General features: G+C 53.7%; 1 protein-coding gene across 1 annotated transcript; it reads left to right on the plus strand.

Annotated features, from left to right (window-relative positions):
- Positions 1–1,773: 1,773 nt before the first annotated feature.
- MYBBP1A (MYB binding protein 1a) lies at positions 1,774–16,636 on the plus strand (the record flags this gene model as incomplete). The annotated part of the gene is made up of 25 exons (XM_080713973.1): positions 1,774–1,965; positions 2,130–2,225; positions 2,749–2,832; positions 2,924–2,998; positions 3,099–3,206; positions 5,047–5,222; positions 5,314–5,481; positions 5,575–5,692; positions 6,305–6,600; positions 7,031–7,141; positions 7,530–7,655; positions 7,845–8,012; positions 8,097–8,196; positions 10,547–10,643; positions 10,737–10,888; positions 11,158–11,463; positions 11,540–11,713; positions 11,785–11,945; positions 12,813–13,056; positions 13,176–13,331; positions 13,411–13,479; positions 14,275–14,382; positions 14,573–14,674; positions 15,858–15,994; positions 16,159–16,636. 25 exons carry the CDS (start codon positions 1,774–1,776, stop codon positions 16,634–16,636), a joined length of 4,002 nt encoding a protein of 1,333 aa, XP_080570099.1.
- Between the last annotated feature and the right edge of the window lie 576 nt (positions 16,637–17,212).

Genomic DNA, 17,212 nt, shown 5'->3' on the forward strand with positions numbered 1-17,212 from the left:
TCCACCACCACCCCCAGGCTTATCCCCTCCCCTCTCTGGGGCCCTGGTAGCTGTTGTGCCCTAGTCCTGGGCTTTTTTTTTTTTTTTTTTTTTTGTGGGTCTGGGGATGGAGCCGAGAGGTATTCAACCTCCAAACTACACCCCCTGCCTTTTATTATTATTTTTTATTTATTTATTTTTTTTTTTTTGGTGGTACTGGAGTTCCTGGAAGCCCTTCTACCTCCGGGCTACACTCCCAGACCTATTTTTACATTTTTTTATTTGGAAACAGGGTCTCCTAAGCCAGTGCACATGGCTGGCTTCGAACCTGCGCGATCCTCCTGTCTCTGCTTCCCAAGTGCGGAGATTACAAGCGTGCGCCACCACGCCCGGCTTATTATTTCTTTTGAAACAAGGTCTCACTGAGTTGCTGAGGGCCTCACTTCGTAGCTGAGGCTGTCTGCGAACCGAGATCCTCCGGTCTCAGCCTCACGAATGCTGGGATTACAAGCGTTTGCCACCACACCTGGCTAGGCCTGGGCTTTTGACCCCTCTTAGATCTTTGCCCTAAGGGAGAGTGGGTCCTTCTTGTTATTCAGCTCTCAGCCCACAGGTCAACTTCAGAACCCTCAAGTCAGTATTGTAGAATTTTCTTTGGAATTAGCAAAAAAAAAAATTTTTTTTTTTCTGTTCTGGGGATGGAACCCAGAGACATTTGACCTCTGAGCTATATCCCCTGCCCAATGTTTTTATTCTTTATTTTGAAACAGGGTCTCACTGAGTTGTGAAGGGCCTAAGTAGCTGAGGTTGTCCGCGAACCGCAATCCTTCAATCTCAGCCTCCCGAATGCTGGGATTACAAGCATGCGCCACCACACCCAGCTAAATTTTTTTTTTTTTTTTTTTTGGCAGTACTGGGGATAGAACCCAGGGACATTTACCTCTGAGCTACACCCCCCAGCTCTATGTTTTATTCTTTATTTTGATACAGGTAATTGCAGAGGGCCTCACTAAGTAGCTGAGGCTAGCTGGGAACCTGTGATCCTCCTGTCTCAGCCTCCCAAGTACTGAGATTACAAACGTGTGCCACTGCGCCCAGTGGAATTAGTAAGATTTTTAAGAGGTGATTTATTCATCCATTTCAAATTTTATTCTTTTTCTTCTTTGTACTAGGAGTTGAACCCAGGGGCATTCTACCTCTGAGATACACTCTTCTGCCTTTTTATTTTATATATTTGTTTTCGTAGTGCTGAGGACTGAGCCCTGGGCTCAGTCAGGCATTCTATCTCTAAGGTAAAAAATAGGGCTCAGCCCTATTTTTTATTTTTTGTTCAGGTGTGTGCCACCACTCCGGGCGGCCCTGCGTTTCTTCTTCATTTTTCTCACCATTATTAACTTTTTTAAAGCACTTGGCTACTTGTTCATCAGCCATCTCCTTTCACTAGAAAGGAAGGTCATGGAAGCCGTGGCTTTGTTCCCACCGTCTGCCTCAGCACAGAGCCCAGCACTGAACGGGAACTCCATAATTGTTGACAACATCAATCATTGTCCAATTAATGCTCGGAATGCAGGAAAGCGATGGATGCTCTGGGACCAGGTGGCCGAGGTGTGTTGGAACGCAGGGCTAGCTCGCGCCGGGTTTCCCACTCAGAGGGAGGGCGGGACCGCGGGCCTCCCGGCCCCGCCCACGGCCCCGCCCCGGAGTCGGCCACGCCCCCAGCGGGCCCGACCAGGGCGCGTGCGCGGGCCCTGACCCGGAAGCTGCTGCCTTCGCAGCCCACGTGTTCCGGGAAGTATGGCGGAGATCAAGACTCCTGAGAGCGCTGAGCCTAAGTCTCGGGCAGGGGCGACGCAGGGCGACCGCCATGGCCTGCTGGAGCACAGCCGCGAGTTCTTGGACTTCTTCTGGGACATTGGGAAGCCGGAGCAGGAGACGCGGCTTGAGGCCACCGAGAAGCTGCTGGAGTACCTGCGCGCGAGGCCGGGGGTAAGGAGGCAGGCCTGGGCCAGGGCGCCGCGGAGGTCTCTGCAGAGCAGCAGTGCGGGACCCGAGTTTGAGGCGGGGAGCGTGGTGGCCACTCTGGATGCCAACAGGGTGAGGGCGGGCCCCTTTGAAACTGTTCGCCCTGAGGGATGCTGTCGGTTCCGCAGGGATCGGAGATGAAGTATGCCCTGAAGCGCCTGATCATTGGGCTCGGAGTGGGAAGAGAAGCCGCTCGGCCTTGCTACAGCCTGGCTCTGGCACAGGTGAGGGGTGCTCCTGGACCAAGTGGTGAGGCCGGCGTCCCAGCTTCAGGGGAGGGGACCGTGTGCGTGAGAAGTGCGTGTGCGGAAGGCCCGGCAAATGGGATGGGAATTTGGGCAGGCTTTCGGTTTTCTTTTTGAGCTGGGGTCTGACTGCGTTGCCCAGGTTGGACAGAACTCCCTCATCTCCACCTCTTGAGTACCTAGGAGCAAGTTTACTTTTTGATACATGGCTTGACAGGTTACTGGGGAAAGTGAGCTTTCCTTGGAGGAGGGGTGCAAAGAGCTTATTTGATAACAAGGCACTCTGAGAAACTTGTACACAAAGATCAGTAATGCTTCAGCCATTAGGATCAACCGAAAGGGGGCTCTGAGCTGGCTATGAGAATAGGGTGGGTGGCCAGGGAATCACACCTGAGCAATCTAGGGGCATAGGTGGTTCCTGCTGAAGAGGTTGAGGTCCGATGACTGGAGGCTGGGCCATCCCTTGAGCCTGTCATCTTTTTTCTGCCATTACTCCTGGCAGCTGTTACAGTCCTTTGAAGACATCCCTTTGTGCAGCATCCTGCAGCAGATACAAGAAAAATATGAGCTGCATAAGGTGAAGAAGGTGAGCGTGGCCCGGGGGAGATGCACTGCCTGGGGTTGGGAGGGAAGCACTTGGGCCCTTCTCACCTGGGCCTGGCATCATCTCCTTCCAGGCAACCTTGAGAAACGCTCTCTTTGCAAAGCTATTTGGGGTGCTAGCCCTCTTCCAGTCAGGCCGGCTGGTGAAGGTAAGAGCTTTGGGGGTACAGGGTGCCTGTGAACTGTCTTGGGGAGGGAAGTGAGGACAGTAGAATGCTTTGCTCATACTCTGCCTTCTGTGGGTACCAGGACCAGGAGGCCCTGATGAAGTCAGTGAAGCTGCTGCAAACCCTGGCCCATCACTACAACCACTTACAGGGGCAGCCCCTCAAGGTCCTGGTGGACATCCTATGTGAGGTACGGGCTTACCGGCTGGGATCCAGATCACACCGCCTGCTATGAAAACGTTGACAAGACTCCAGTTAGTGCATGAAAGCGCTCTAGAGCAGCTTTTTCCTATAGAATTATAAGAGCGCACACTTGGAAAGTTTTCAATAATTTCATTGAAAAGGTAAAAGAAGCTGGAAGCCAGGCATGGTAGCATATACTTGTAATCCCAGTACTTGGGAGGCTGAGACAGGAGGATTACAGGTTTGTGGCCAGCCTCAGCTACTTAGTGAGGCCCTTTGCAACTTAGTGAGACCCTGTTTCAAAATAAAGAATAAAAAATAGACCTGGGAGCCAGGCGTGGTGGCGCACGCTTGTAATCCCAGCATTTGGAAGGCTGAGACTAGAGGATCATGGTTCGTGAACAGCCTCAGCTACTTCACAACTCAGTGAGACCCTGTTTCAAAATAAAGAATAAAAAATTGGGCAGGGGTTGTAGCTCGGAGGTTAAATGCCTCTGGGTTCCAGCCCCAGACCCGCAAAAAAATAGACCTGGGGATGTAGCTTGGAGGTAGAATGCCCCTGGGTTCAATAATCCACAAGAAAGAGAGAGAGAGAAAGGAAAGAAAGAGAAATAGGTCTAGTTTGTTAACTATCTCCCCCCAATTCCCAATGCTGGAAATTGAACCCAGGGTACCACTTCAGCCTTTTTTTTTTTTTTTTTTTTGAAACAGGATCTCACTAAGTTGCTGAGACTGGCCTTGAAACTGATTCTTCCATCTTGGTCTCCCAAGTACTGGGATTAAAGGCATGCAAGACCATGCTCAGTCACCTTTTTTTTTTTTTTTTTTTTTTTTTTTTTCAGATGGAAATGCTAGGATTACAAACAAGCTTGCACCACCACACACCACACCTGGCTGACTAGCTAACATTTTCTTAATGGAGGATATCTAAAATACTATCTTTTTTTTTTTGGTGGTGGTACTGGGGTTCCTGGAAGCCCTTCTACCTCCCGGCTACACTCCCAGACCTATTTTATATTTTTATTTGGAAACAGGGTCTCTTAAGCCAGCAAGGGTGGCTCCGAACCAGCGCGATCCTCCTGTCTCCACCTCCCAAGCGCGGGGATTACAAGCGTGCGCCACCACGCCCAGCTAAAATACTATCATTTAAGCATGCAATCAATGTAAAGATTTGTCTAGATAGTTTGCATTCCTTTTGTCAATATTGTCTCTGAAGTTAAGTGTACATTTCATACTTAGGCAGATCTCCCTTCAGGTTAGACATAGTGCTTTGTAGCCTTGTATGGCTAGTGGTCTCCCTGCTGGGCAGCACAAGTCTCAGAAAGTAGCTGACAGGTGACAAGTATATTAAAGGTTTGTCTTTGTTACTCTGGTCCAGACTGGCCCCTTGTGGGTCTCTACTGCCCTACATAGGACACTGATGTAGATTAATACCTAGAATCATTTGCCACTGAAGAAAAGGCCAGGCGGCTGGGATGTCTGAGCCTGGGCTTTACACACAATCTTGGCCTGAAAGCCAGAAGGACCTGAATTCAAATTTTAGCTTTTCACTTATGGCTCTTTACATAGGTTCATTCTCTAAATCCAAAAAAAGGAATGACTTAAAGGATAGCCACAGACCAATTAGTGTCAGTGGGGTGCTTGTTTAAAAACCCAGCTTCCTAGGAATTTGAGGGTTTTTAGCAAATGCTTCTGGTCATTCTGCTACCTAGCAAGGTGGGTGGGGCTGTCCCACCTTGGGTTGACACTAAGCCAGAGAGCAGGGCCCAGAGGGCTCACCCCACAGGGGAGAAGCTAAAGATGCCGATGGCGAGCTGCCCTCGCTTAACCTGTTGCTCCACCACCAGGTCCCAGAGGCCATGTTCCAGGAGATTTTGCCAAAGGTCCTTACAGCTGACATGAATGTAGTCCTCAGCTCCCCTCAGTACTTGGAGCTCTTCCTCTTGGCCCAACGCAAAGTGCCCAAAAAGCTCGAGAAGCTCACGGGACCGGTTGACCTGTTCTCAGCTGAGAACATTCCCAGGTGTGGGAAGTGGGTGGATGGGCTCTCCCTGGGGGTGCCTGCATCTTCGTCTGCCAGGTGGTGTTCGCTGAGTCTCCTCTGTCCTCTACAGACTGGTGACCGTGCTGAAGATGGCGGCCACCTCTGTGAAGAAGGAGCACAAGCTACCTGATGTGGCCTTGGACCTGCTCCACCTGGCACTTAAGGAAGACAAGTTCCTACTGTTCTGGAAGGAAGTTGTGGAGCAAGGGGTGCTGAAGAAGCATTCGTGGCCGGCCAGGTGTGTAGCATCATCTCTGATCCTGCACCCCTGTCCTAAGGTCCTCCCCAGGTTCCAGGGCTTCTGACCAGGCTCTGTCTCGTGCCCCCTCAGCTACCTGTGTTTCCGCCTGCTGGGCAAAGCCCTGTCCCTGCTCTCCAAGGAACAGCTGCAGATGGTGATGCGTGGAGACTTGATCCGCCACTTCGGGGAGCACATGGTCACTGCTAAGGTGGGAGTCCACTGTGCTGATGAGCGCTGACTGCAAAGGGCCAGGGAGCTGGGTGTCCCTGCCCTCTGAAGGGACTTTGGGCAAGGTTAGGCCCTCTGTCTTCTCCCCAGAGACCCCTCACAAGCAGGTACAGCCAGCAGTCTCACAATGATGACAGTGGTCCTTGCCCCAATGTGTTGAGTAGCATCATATCTGGTACCCAGCAAATGTTGCTGGCTTTACCACTCTCCCCAGCCTATTTCAGCCGGGGCCCTGCAGAGGGTTGGTATGAAAATTTAACAAGTGCTATAAGAAAACATGGAGCACAGGGCTTGGCACACAGGAAGCACATGGGACCTGGTGGGTTTTGAGTCCCAGGTTGGCACAGATAGGAACCAGCATAACCGGTCCAAGTCAGTGTGGACCCTTAAGCACCACCCTGCATCAAGCCAGCAAAACAGCCTGTGACACAGAAGAGGCGACCTGAGGCTGGAGGTGCAGAGGTCATATGTGAGAGGCCTTGGCACCAGACAGAAGTGGTGGAATGACAGGGCCTGGTTTAACCTGCGGAAGAAGAGGCTGGCGGGGGCCCTGGGTCCCTGGAGGATGCCAGCCCATCCCTGATTCTTGCAGCTCCCGAGCCAGTTCAAGTTTGCCCCGGAGATGAGTGAGTACGTGGGCACCTTCCTGGAAGGCTGCCAGGATGATCCCGAACGGCAGCTGACCATGCTAGTGGCCTTCTCCTCCATCACCAACCAAGGCCTCCCTGTCATGCCTACTTTTTGGCGGGTCACGCAGTTCCTGAGTCCTGACGCCCTGCGGGGCTATGTGTCCTGGCTGCGGGACATGTTTCTCCAGCCGGACTTGGACTCGTTGGTTGACTTCAGTACCGCCAAACAGAAGAAAACCCAGGATGCTTCACTTAACATGTGAGTGGGCCCCAAATGCCAGGGGAGCAGCCAGGACTTGAGAGTTTTCCTCCCAAAGCCCTGGACTATCCCTCCCATTGTGCTGGGGCTCCAAGCCGCAGAAGTCGGGGGGACCTCAGCTATTGAAGATGGCCTTAGCCTTTCCACACTGGTGTTCAGGGAGGGAAGATTTCAGATTCCTGTCAAGATGGGGCAAAGGATCTGGGTGTGGTGGTGCACACTGTAATCCTAGTGGCTCAGGAGGATCAAAAGTTTGAGGCTAGCCTAGCACGACCCTATCTCAAAAACTAAAAAGGGATGGATGGAGATGTAGTGATAGAACACTGGGTTTTATCCCTAATACCAAAAAAAAAAAAAAGAATAGGACAGAAGAGTACCTTGTTTTTTATCATTGCTGACAACTTCCTGATCTCTGTTCCTGCGCCCCCAGGCCTGAGCGAGCTGTGTTCCGGCTGCGAAAGTGGATCATCCACCGCCTGGTCAGCACTGTGGACCAGTTGCACGTGGAGAAGGAGGAGGCCTCCATTGAGCAGGTGGCCAGGTGTGAGGTCTTCTTGTGCCCTAGCTCCCCAGGGCTGGTGTGGCCAAGCCTAGGCCCCTGGCTTAGCCCTGGCTTGAGTACCCTGGAGCTGCCTTCGGGTTGTCAGTGGGAAGCTGAAACACTGGGACTTGGGAACTCTTCAGGAACAGCAAGGGCGGGACCACAGGGGTTTAAAAGGCTTGTGTGTAAAGGACGCATGACACTGTCCTCACGGAGCCTGGTGCTGGGCCTGCCCTCCACAGTCAGCCTTGTCCTATTGGGCCCCAGTGAGCTATACTTAGAGTAGAGCAGCTCCTCCGTCCTGGCTCTACACCTCCTATGGTGCCACCCAGCAAGGGAGCCTGGCTGGCGATGGCACCCACTGAGGCAACCCGGACACCCTCCACAGGTTTTGTTTGTTTCACGCATTCTTTAAAACAAAAAAGGCCACCGGCCAGATTCCAGAGACCAGGCAGCAGTTCTCCTTCCCCATGGATGACCGGACCCGCGATTTCGTCGTCAATGCCTTCTTCAGGTGGGCCTTGGGCAGCTGGTGAGTCTGGGGTGGGGAGGAAGCGTGAGGACACTTGCTCCTTCCGACTCTTAAGCTGAGAGCAACAGTTCTAGTAGCTCCAGAGGCCAGGAGTTGAGCCACGGTGTAGGCGCGGAGAGGGGACAGTGTTGGTTAGTACTGTACTGTGACCTCACTGCACCCCTCACCCAGCCTGCTGCAGAACCTCAGCATGAGGCTCAAGCAGGCACCAGACCAGGCCCACGGTGGGCGGTCTTGGATCTACCGCCTGGTGCAGTTGGCAGACATGCTATTGAACCACAACCGCAACGTCGCCACCGTGACGCCCTTCACAGCTCGGCAACGCCAGGCCTGGGACCAGTAAGGGCATGGGATTTCCAGGGGTGGGCGGACACTCGGTCTGGCTGGCAGCAGCACCCTGCAAACGTGCCTATCTTACCCCAGGATGTTGGAGACTCTGAAGGAACTAGAGGCCCGGTCTTCGGAGGCCAAGGCTACTGCCTTCCAGCATCTGTTGCTCCTTGTGGGCCTCTACCTCTTCAAGGTATGATAGTCTGGAAGGGAGGGGCTTAGGACGTACTTGGGTATGGCAAGCCCCCTACTGAGAAGTTCAGGGCAGCTGAGGTGGCCAGGGAAGATTCAGGAAGTCAGGATTCCTAAGCTGACCCTGTCCTGCATGGAATTATACCCAGAGAAAATCACTCTGTCCACGTAGCAGGCTCCAGCCAGTATCTGGAGCTTTCTCTATTCTTTTCGTCATCTCCAGCTTTGAAGCAGGCACTGCCCCTTGCCATACAGCAAGTGGCCGGTATTCACACCATCCCACAGAACCTCTCTGGTTGCTTGCTGACCAGAGGCCACAGACATGAAGGAAGGAGAAAGTATGCTTCCTGAGGGAGGCAGGCCTACTGGGGCGTGCCATTTGGTGATCAGTTTGAAATGGGGTCTAGGGCTGGGCGTGTTGGTGTACGCTTGTAATCCCCACGCTTGGGAGATGGAGATAGGAGGATCACGCAGGTTCGAAGCCAGCCTTGCTGTCTTAAGAGACCCTGTTTCCAAATAAAAATATAAAATAGGTCTGGGAGTGTAGCCCAGAGGTAGAAGGGTTCCATCCCCAGTACCACCAAAAAAATGGTGGGGGTGCCTAGGTGTTTGTATTTAACTCTTATCCACAAGAAACAGTAGTCACGGCTGAGGTTAGTCGTCTTCCTCTCTGGACACACAGCACAGGTTCTTGCCCCATCATGTCACCTTGTCACACTGGGTCACAGTCTGTAACACGTGCTTTCTAATATGGATCCTTCAGAACCTTGGCATCTCCCTTTCTGTTTGGAAGAGAAGCTTTGAGCATGCCAGCAACATTTTTGACTCTTGTGCTTTCTTGACCCAGAACCTCTCTGGGTAGCTGAGACTCTTAACTGGGCTGCTCCAGGGCTCAGTGACCTATGCAGAAGGGTCCTTCCTCTGCTCCTTCTGGCTTTTTGGCTGTGGATTTTGTTTCTTATACTTGGTAGCCGGTCTTTGATAGTGGCGTAGCCTACCCGGGACCCTGGGATCTCTGAGCTTGACTCACAGGAAAGGTGCAACCTAGGGGACAGACTCCCAAGTACTGGGATTACAAGCTTGCACCATTACACCTGGCCATACACACACAAATTTTTGGTGCTAGGATACTCTTTATCACTAAGCTGTAGCCCAGCCCTTTTAATTCTTTTTGGTACTATGGATTGAACCCAGAGACATTCTACCTCTGAGCTACACCCACAGCCCTGTTTTATTTTTTTATTTTGAAATGGGGTCTCACTAAGTTGCTGAGGCTGGTCTCAAACCTGAGATCCTTATGTCCTGGCCTCCCAAGTACTGAGATTATAGGTGTGGACCAACACACCTGAATCCTTTTTAATTCTTTGGGATAGGATCTCACTAAGTTGTCCAGGGTGACCTCTTCTGCCTCAGGGTCCCATATAGCTAGGATTAAAAATATGTATTACTATGCTGGCTTAATTTGAGAGTCTGTGAGAGAGAGAGTGTGTGAACCAGGGGCATTTTATCTCTGAGCTATATCCACACCTCCTTATGCATTTATTTATTTTTGTGGTGATGGGGATGGAACCCAGGGGTATTCTACCTCCAAGCTACACCCCCAGCCCTATTTTTTACTCTTTATTTTTTTTTTAATTGTTTTTTGTTTGTTTGTGGTGGTATTGGGGGTAGAACCCAGCTGCTTTTCTACTTCCGGGCTTTACTCCCAGACCTATTTTATACTTTATTTGGAAACAGGGCTTCACTAAGTTGCTGAGAGCCTCACAAAGTAGCTGAGGCTGGCTTCGAACCTGTGCAATCCTCCTGTCTCAGCCTCCCAAGCACAAGGATTACAAGCATACGCCACCATGCCCGGCCTTATTTATGTTTTGAAACAGGGTCTCACTAGGTTGCTGAATCTTGCTACATTGATGAGGTTGGTCTTGAACCTGAGATCTTCCTTTCTCAGCCTCCCAAGTACTGAGTTACAGGCATGCCCCACCACACCAGCTTAACTAAAATAATTTTAACTGATGATTTTCAAATCTGTCTCTAATGCTGAATCAGATGTGAGGGAAATAGTCTAGAATTTTGCAATGTTGTCTCCTCTTAACCCTGACTATCCCAGTCAGGCTCTGCCTCTCTGGGTGTCACTGGGGAGGTTTGGCTCTATGTCCCGGAGGTCTTTCAGGTTTTCCTGTGATAATATCCAAGTAATAAAAAGGTCATTAGTTCCTGGGTTGCCCCCAAGTCTTCATTCTGGATGAAAGGAGGCCCAGATGTTTGAGGCCTCTCTGGTGCCAGCTGTTCCCATGAGACTGCAAGGTTGGGAGCAAGGCTGGCCCCTAATTTCTGCTCTACCCTGCCCTTAGTCCCCCACAGAGAGCTGTGATCTTCTCAGTGACATCCAGACCTGCATCAAGAAGAGCATGGGGGAGAAGACCCGCCGTTCCCGGGCCAAAGCCATCAGTGGGTCCTTGTCCCTGGGGCAGAGTGGGGAGGGTGTGTCCTTGGGCAACACAGGGGCCCTGGCTACTGTTTATCCTTCTTCCCCCATCACAGACTCCCAGGAGCCGCCGTGGGTGGAGGTGATGGTGGAAATCCTGTTGGCCTTGCTGGCCCAGCCCAGCCACCTGATGCGCCAGGTGGCCCGGAGCGTGTTTGCCCAGATCTGCTCCCACCTGACCCCACGTGCCCTGCAGCTAATCCTGGACGTGAGTTGGGGCTTTGGGAAATGAATTCTGGGATGGGGCTCACTGAGCACCACGCTGTGCTGGGGGTGCTGAGTCATCCTCGGGCCCTCCTAAGCCCTGCAGTCAAGGCAGGCAAGGTCCTACTCAACTGTTGGTCTGCCAGCCTGTCCTGGCATCCTGAGGGCTCTCAGAGAGACAGTGGTACCCACTTTGTTCCCTGAAATGGGAGGCTTTGGCCAGGGCTGGGGGCTGGGACAATAAGTGGTCAGCGGCCTGGGAATCCTCCCCAGGTGCTGAACCCAGAGACGAACCAGGACGAGGACGACAACGTGGTGGTTACTGATGATTCCGATTCCGAGGAGAGGCAACTGAAGGGAGCAGAGGTGCTTTCCAGCGGAGGGCAGGGCCGGGTGGACAGCCATGGGAGACACGTGGTAGTGGAGAGGTGTGACCCCTTTCCCCCACAGGACAATAAAAACTCAGAGAGCGAGGAAGAGAGTGAAGAGGAGGAGAGTGAGGAGGAGGAACGCGATGGGGATGTGGACCCTGGCTTCCGCCAGCAGCTGATGGCAGTGCTGCAGGCTGGGAAGGCACTGGTGAGCTGGCCCTGGGGAGGAGGCGTGCGTGTGTGCCTCTCAAGGCCAGGCTCATGGCTGGGCCTCTGTCCCTCAGGGTGGAGTGGACAGTGAGGAGGATGAGGAGGAGCTGGGGGATGAAGCCATGATGGCGCTGGACCAGAACCTTGCCAGCCTCTTCGCTGAGCAGAAACTGCGCATCCAGGCCCGGAGAGATGAGAAGAACAAGCTGCAGAAGGAGAAGGCTCTCCGGCGGGACTTCCAGATCCGGGTGCGTGTGTCCGCCCTCCCCTGTCTGCACCTGCTCCTGCATGCGCTGACCCCACCCTACCCTGGCCTCAGGTGCTGGATCTGGTCGAGGTGCTGGTGACCAAGCAGCCCGAGAACCCCCTCATCCCGGGGCTGCTGGAGCCACTGCTCAGCATCATTCGGCGCACCATGCGCAGCGGCGGCGGTAGCAAGCAGGAGCAGGACCTTCTGCAGAAGACGGCCCGCATATTCATGTAAGCAGGGCAGCACCTGGCCCCAGAGCCAGACCTGCAGGGTTGTCCAGATAGAGAACAAAAGCAGGATTTGATCCCAGGCCCGCTGACTCTGAGGCTCGCTGCTCTGCCCCAGGTCCACACGCTACTCTGACTCACACGCGGTCTTTAGTGCATCCCCCTTCTGATACTCACTGCTGGCTACACCCCAGAGCTAAGGTCCCAGGGGCCCCAGTCCCATCTCTGCCTGCGGGGTCACTGTAGTTGGGAAATCAGTCCTGTGTGAGTGTGGCGGGACAGGGGATTGAGAGACTGCAGTAAGCAGTGGCGGCAACGTCCAAGCCGGCATGAGCAAGTGATGACGGGGCAGGGCCAGTCACAGATGCCTGCAGCTGGAGAGGAAGGCCATAGTGAGAAGGGCCCCCTGGGTGGTGGCAAGGCCATGGGCATTTTCAGTAGGAGCATGGGCCAGGGGAGGGTCTGTGTTGGAGATGTGGAAGGGGCTGTACCCAAGGCCAGGAGGCAGGTTCAGTAGCATCTAGAGAAAGAATAGACTCTTGGCGGTTATAGACCTACAGTTAAGGATTCAGAGTCCTGGGGGGGAGTGAAGGCCTAGGGGCCTGGCATACCAGGTACACAGCAGGGAGGCCACATCCCATGAGCAGGTACAGACAGGAGATGTGGAGCAGGTCAGGGGGGTTTGGGACATGGAACCGCCCAGCCCAGGGAACTTTTCTACGGCCTCTGAGCAAATCTGAGGGACCTGGGTCAAGTCCCTGTTCCCTAGGTCCCTTTCCTTGCCTGTGAAATGGGACTTAGAGAGTTGGCTCTGCTTGGTAGAGAGCAGGGAGACATGACGTGACCAGGTCTGCCCCTCACATCCCGCAGGCAAGACCTGTGCCGGGCACGGCACTACTGCCACAGCCTGGGCGACCAAGCGGAGGCTCTGCACGCCCAGGTGGAGCGGCTGGTGCAGCGGGCCAGCCACCAGGCAGACTCCTCCTTGGCCCTCTACTACTTCAGTGCCTCCCTCTACCTGCTTCGCATCTTGAAGGGTAACACTGCTAAGAAGTGTGAGCAGAAGAGTCAGAGAGCCGGTGCTGGCTCCAAGCCCCAGGACCTACAGGTGAGTGTGGCCTGGCCTTGGGGACTATGGGAGTAGCCCCAGGCTCAGCCCCAAAAGCCAGGTGGCATCCCATCAGCATTTCACAGCTGGGGGTTTGAGGCCAGGACTTGGCTTTCTGAAAGCAGCCCGCTCACTTCAGCTTTCACCTGGTGCAGGCTGCCAGCTGCTTGGACCTGAGCCTCGTGACCCCCGTGTACTCAGCGGCGCTGAGCTCTTTCCTGACCAAGCGGAACAGTCCACTCACCATTCCCATGTTCCTCAGCCTCTTCTCCCGGCACCCAGTGAGTGTGGGGCCAGCCCTGCCCGCTGAGAGCCCCAGCCAGCCCAGCCACTGCTTCATGGCTCTTGTCCCCTCTCCAGGTGATCTGCAAGAGCCTGCTCCCCATCCTGATCCAGCACATGTCTGGCCCAGAGCGACTCCACCAGCAGGTAAAGGCCTTCCCAGGTTCCAGCCTGGAGCATGTGCACTTTACCTGCTTTGCCCTCTGACTGGGTGTTGTGAGGTCCAGGAAGCCTGCCCTACTGATCTTGGCTGTGGTTCCTGCTCCCTGGCAAGCAGGGCAGCTAAGCCCTCCAGCTCCCTAAGAATTCCTCCTCAGGCCCACACAAGACGCCGCCTCTGGCAGTGTCTACTTGGTACCTGGGCTGGGGGGAGGTGACAGTAAGCTAGTAGGAGGGCCAGATGCTGTCCCAACCTATAAAAGAAGGGACCGGAGTGAGCCAGGCAGTGGTGCAGTACTTGGGAGGTTGATATAGGAGGATCGCAGGTTTAAGGCTGGTGCGGGGTAAGTTAAGGAGATCCTGTTTCAAAAATAAAAAGGGATGAGCCAGGATTGGTGGCACACACTTGTAATCCCAGCATTTGGGAGGCTGAGATGGGAGGATCACAGTTCACGGACAGCCTCAGTTACTTAGGCCTTTTGCAACTCAGTAGGACCTTGTTTCAAAATAAAGAATAAAAAATAGGGCTGGGATGTAGCTCAGAGGAGGAATGCCCAGTGCCACAAAAATAAAAATAAAAAGGGCTAGGGGTGTAGTTCAGTGGTAGAATGCCTTAGGTTCAGCCCCCAGTACCATACACACAAAAAGGGAGAGGAGTGGGTGACTGCAGGCTCCTCCCATGTGCCTAGAGCTGTGTGGCCCCTGTCGGTGTCCAGCAGGTCCTGGGCCTTGGCCCCACGTGCCAAAGCTCTCGTGACCACATTCTCTTTGCCACAGGCTCAGGCCATCCTGCTTCTTCAGAAGACTCTGGCCATGCAGGAGCTGAGACTGTGTTGTGAGGAACCTGAGTGGGTGCAGCTGATTGGCCAGGTCCTGGCAAAGGTTACCAAGGTAATAGGCCCAGAGCTCCCTCCTCCCAACCCATCAGGACCTGTTCTTTGGAAACCTGAGCCTCCTGAGTGGGGTTTGGGGTTGTCCCAGAAGATATTTCCTCCCTCTGGGCTTTGGTGTCTGGGTGGGAAATGGCAGAAAGGCCTGGGCAGCTTTCTGGAGTGCCTCAGGCTGGCCACCCCCTCCTTAGAACCTGCACACCCTGGGAGAGGCCCAGAGCAAACCAGAGCACCAGAAGGAGCTGTCTTCCTTGGAGCTGCTCAACTGTGTCCTCAGGACAGTCACTCAGAGGGTAAGGCGGCTGCCATGAGCTGGGCCCCAGGCGGGAACAGGCCTCATGCCGAGGTCCCAGCAGCAGACTTCCTGGTATATGCAGGGCTCCATGCAAGAGGGAATTCAGCAGGCAGGGCCAGGAGCTAGGCAAGGAATCCAGGCTGTCTCTAGTTAGGTGATTGTAGAACCATTATGTGGATGGATTTGACTGACTTGGGAAGGCAGGTGCTACATCTCCCCGGCAGGAGAAAAGGTTGTGTTATGGGGGGGGGGGGGCCCATATGAGCTGAATTTCGGGGCAAAGAGGGAGGGAGGTCACAGGAGGGTGAGAGATGCCGGTGGGCCAAAATGAGGAAGGAGACTAGGTCTCCAGGCCTGGAGCAGGAGAGCGAGGGTGCCTGCAGTGTGCGGTGCTCACCAGCTGTGGGTGAAGGGCCAGGAGGCAGCTGGCCAGAGGAAGGTTTGGGAGTCTTTAGGCTTAGTTGCTGGTGGAAGGGCAAGCTTGGGTTTCAGCCAGCACTGAAGGGAGGAGGCGGGTTTGGGCCAGACCTGAGTGGTGCTGAGGAGGGAAAACCAGGGTCTTGGAAGCCAGCAGGGTCCAGAAATGACCTGTTGTGTGCATAGCCAGGAGAAAGGAATGGGGAGGAGGGGTTGTCCTTGTAAGTAGCAGGCAGTGCCCTGCAGGAGAGAAGACCCAGTGGGAGATGAGGAAACAGAGGGCAAGCCTCTGGCCAGAGGAAGAGGAGCGGGCTCCTCAGAAAAGAGACTGGGTTTTTTGCAGTACTGAGGATGGAACCCAGAGGCATTCTTTTTTTTTTTTTTTTTTTTTTTTTTTTTTTTTTTTTTTTTAATTTGGTGGTACTGGGGGTGGAATCCAGCGGCTTTTCTACCTCCAGGCTATACTCCCAGACCTATTTTATACTTTATTTGGAAACAGGGTCTCACTAAGTTGCTGAGAGTCTCACTAAATATAGCTGAGGCTGGCTTTGAACCTATGCCTCCTGTCTCAGCCTTCCAAGCACTGGGGCTAGTTGTGTTTTTTATTCTTTGTTTTGAAACAGGGTGGCTGAGGCTAGCCACAAACCTGCGATCCTCCTGTCTCAGCCTCCCAAGTACTGGGATTACGAGCATGTGCCTCATTTCTGAGTGGGGACCCGGGAGTGGCCCTGCCTCCCATCAACACCACCCTCCTTCTTCTGCAGAAGCTGACCCTGGACCTGACCGTGCTCCTGGGCACACTGCAGGGTGTGCAGCAGCGCCTGCAGCAAGGGGAGTGCTCAGCAGGCCCCAGCCGCCTCCACGACCTCTACTGGCAGGCCATGAAGATGCTGGGAGTCGAGTAGGTTATAAGAGCAGGACCCACACTGGGAGGGGCTGGAAGACCCTCCTGCCAGCACTGTACTTGCTGTAGTGTGCGTGCCTGGTGCCGGGCTCTGAGAATAGAGTTCTGCAAAAGGAGGCTGCTGCCCTCGCACTTTATTAACCTTGCCCACTCCCTCCTAGGCGCCCCAAGTTGGAGAAGAAAAATGCCAAGGAAGTCACCAATGCTACCCAGAGCCCTATTAGCATGAAGCGGAAGAAAAAGGGATTCTTACCAGAGACCAAGAAGCGTAAGAAACGCAAGGCAGAAAGTGCCGCGCCTGCAGCCACTGGTGGAGACCAGCCCCCCAGCACAGGCAAGAAGAGGAAGCGGGCAAAGTCCAAGAGTCCAGCCCCAGACACCCTGGCCAAGACCCCAGGACTTGAGAAGAAGAGCAAGACCCTGCCGCAGGTCAATGGAGCCCCTCCCGTGACCCCCACCGAGCCCACAGACAAAAAGCAGCAGAAGGCTCTTCCCAAGAAGGGGGTCTTGGGCAAATCCCCACGGTCTGCCCTGCCCAGGAAAAAGGCAAGGCTGTCTTTGATCAGCAGGAGCCCCAGCCTGTTCCGGAGTGGTGCCAAGAAAAAGAAAGTGCTGCGCAGAAAGGGAAGAACGCCCTGAGCAGCTCCTGGCCCCTGCCTCCGCCACTCTGAGACCCCTAGTTTTCACTTTTTTTTTTTTCTTCAGTACTGGGGATGGAGCCCAGGGGCATTTTGCCTCTGAGAGACCCCCTCAGCCCTATTTTTTTATTCTTTATTTTGAAACAGGGTCTCACTGAGTTGCAAAGGGCCTCTTACTAAGTAGCTGAGGCTGTCTGTGAACCACAATCCTCCTGTCTCAGCCTCCCAAATGCTTGGATTACAAGTGTGCACCACCATGCCTGTCTCCCCTGTGATTTTTTTTTTTTTTTTTTTTTTTTTTTTTTTTTTTTTTTTTTTTTTGGTGGTACTGGGGTTCCTGGAAGCCCTTCTACCTCCAGGCTACACTCCCAGACCTATGTTTTATATTTTTATTTGGAAACGGTCTCTTAATCCAGCATGGCTGGCTTCGAACCTGAGCGATCCTCCTGTTTCTGCCTCACCAAGCGTGGGGATTACAAGTGTGCGCCACACCACACCCGGCTCCCCTGTGATTTTAATACACAAGCTGCAGTCTGGCAGGAGCTCCTGTCTGGGCTCTGGGTCTGTTGCTGGCGAT

The sequence above is a fragment of the Muscardinus avellanarius genome (genome assembly GCF_963383645.1).
Source record: "Muscardinus avellanarius genome assembly, chromosome: 16".
In the NCBI taxonomy this organism is placed as follows: Eukaryota; Metazoa; Chordata; class Mammalia; order Rodentia; family Gliridae; genus Muscardinus; species Muscardinus avellanarius.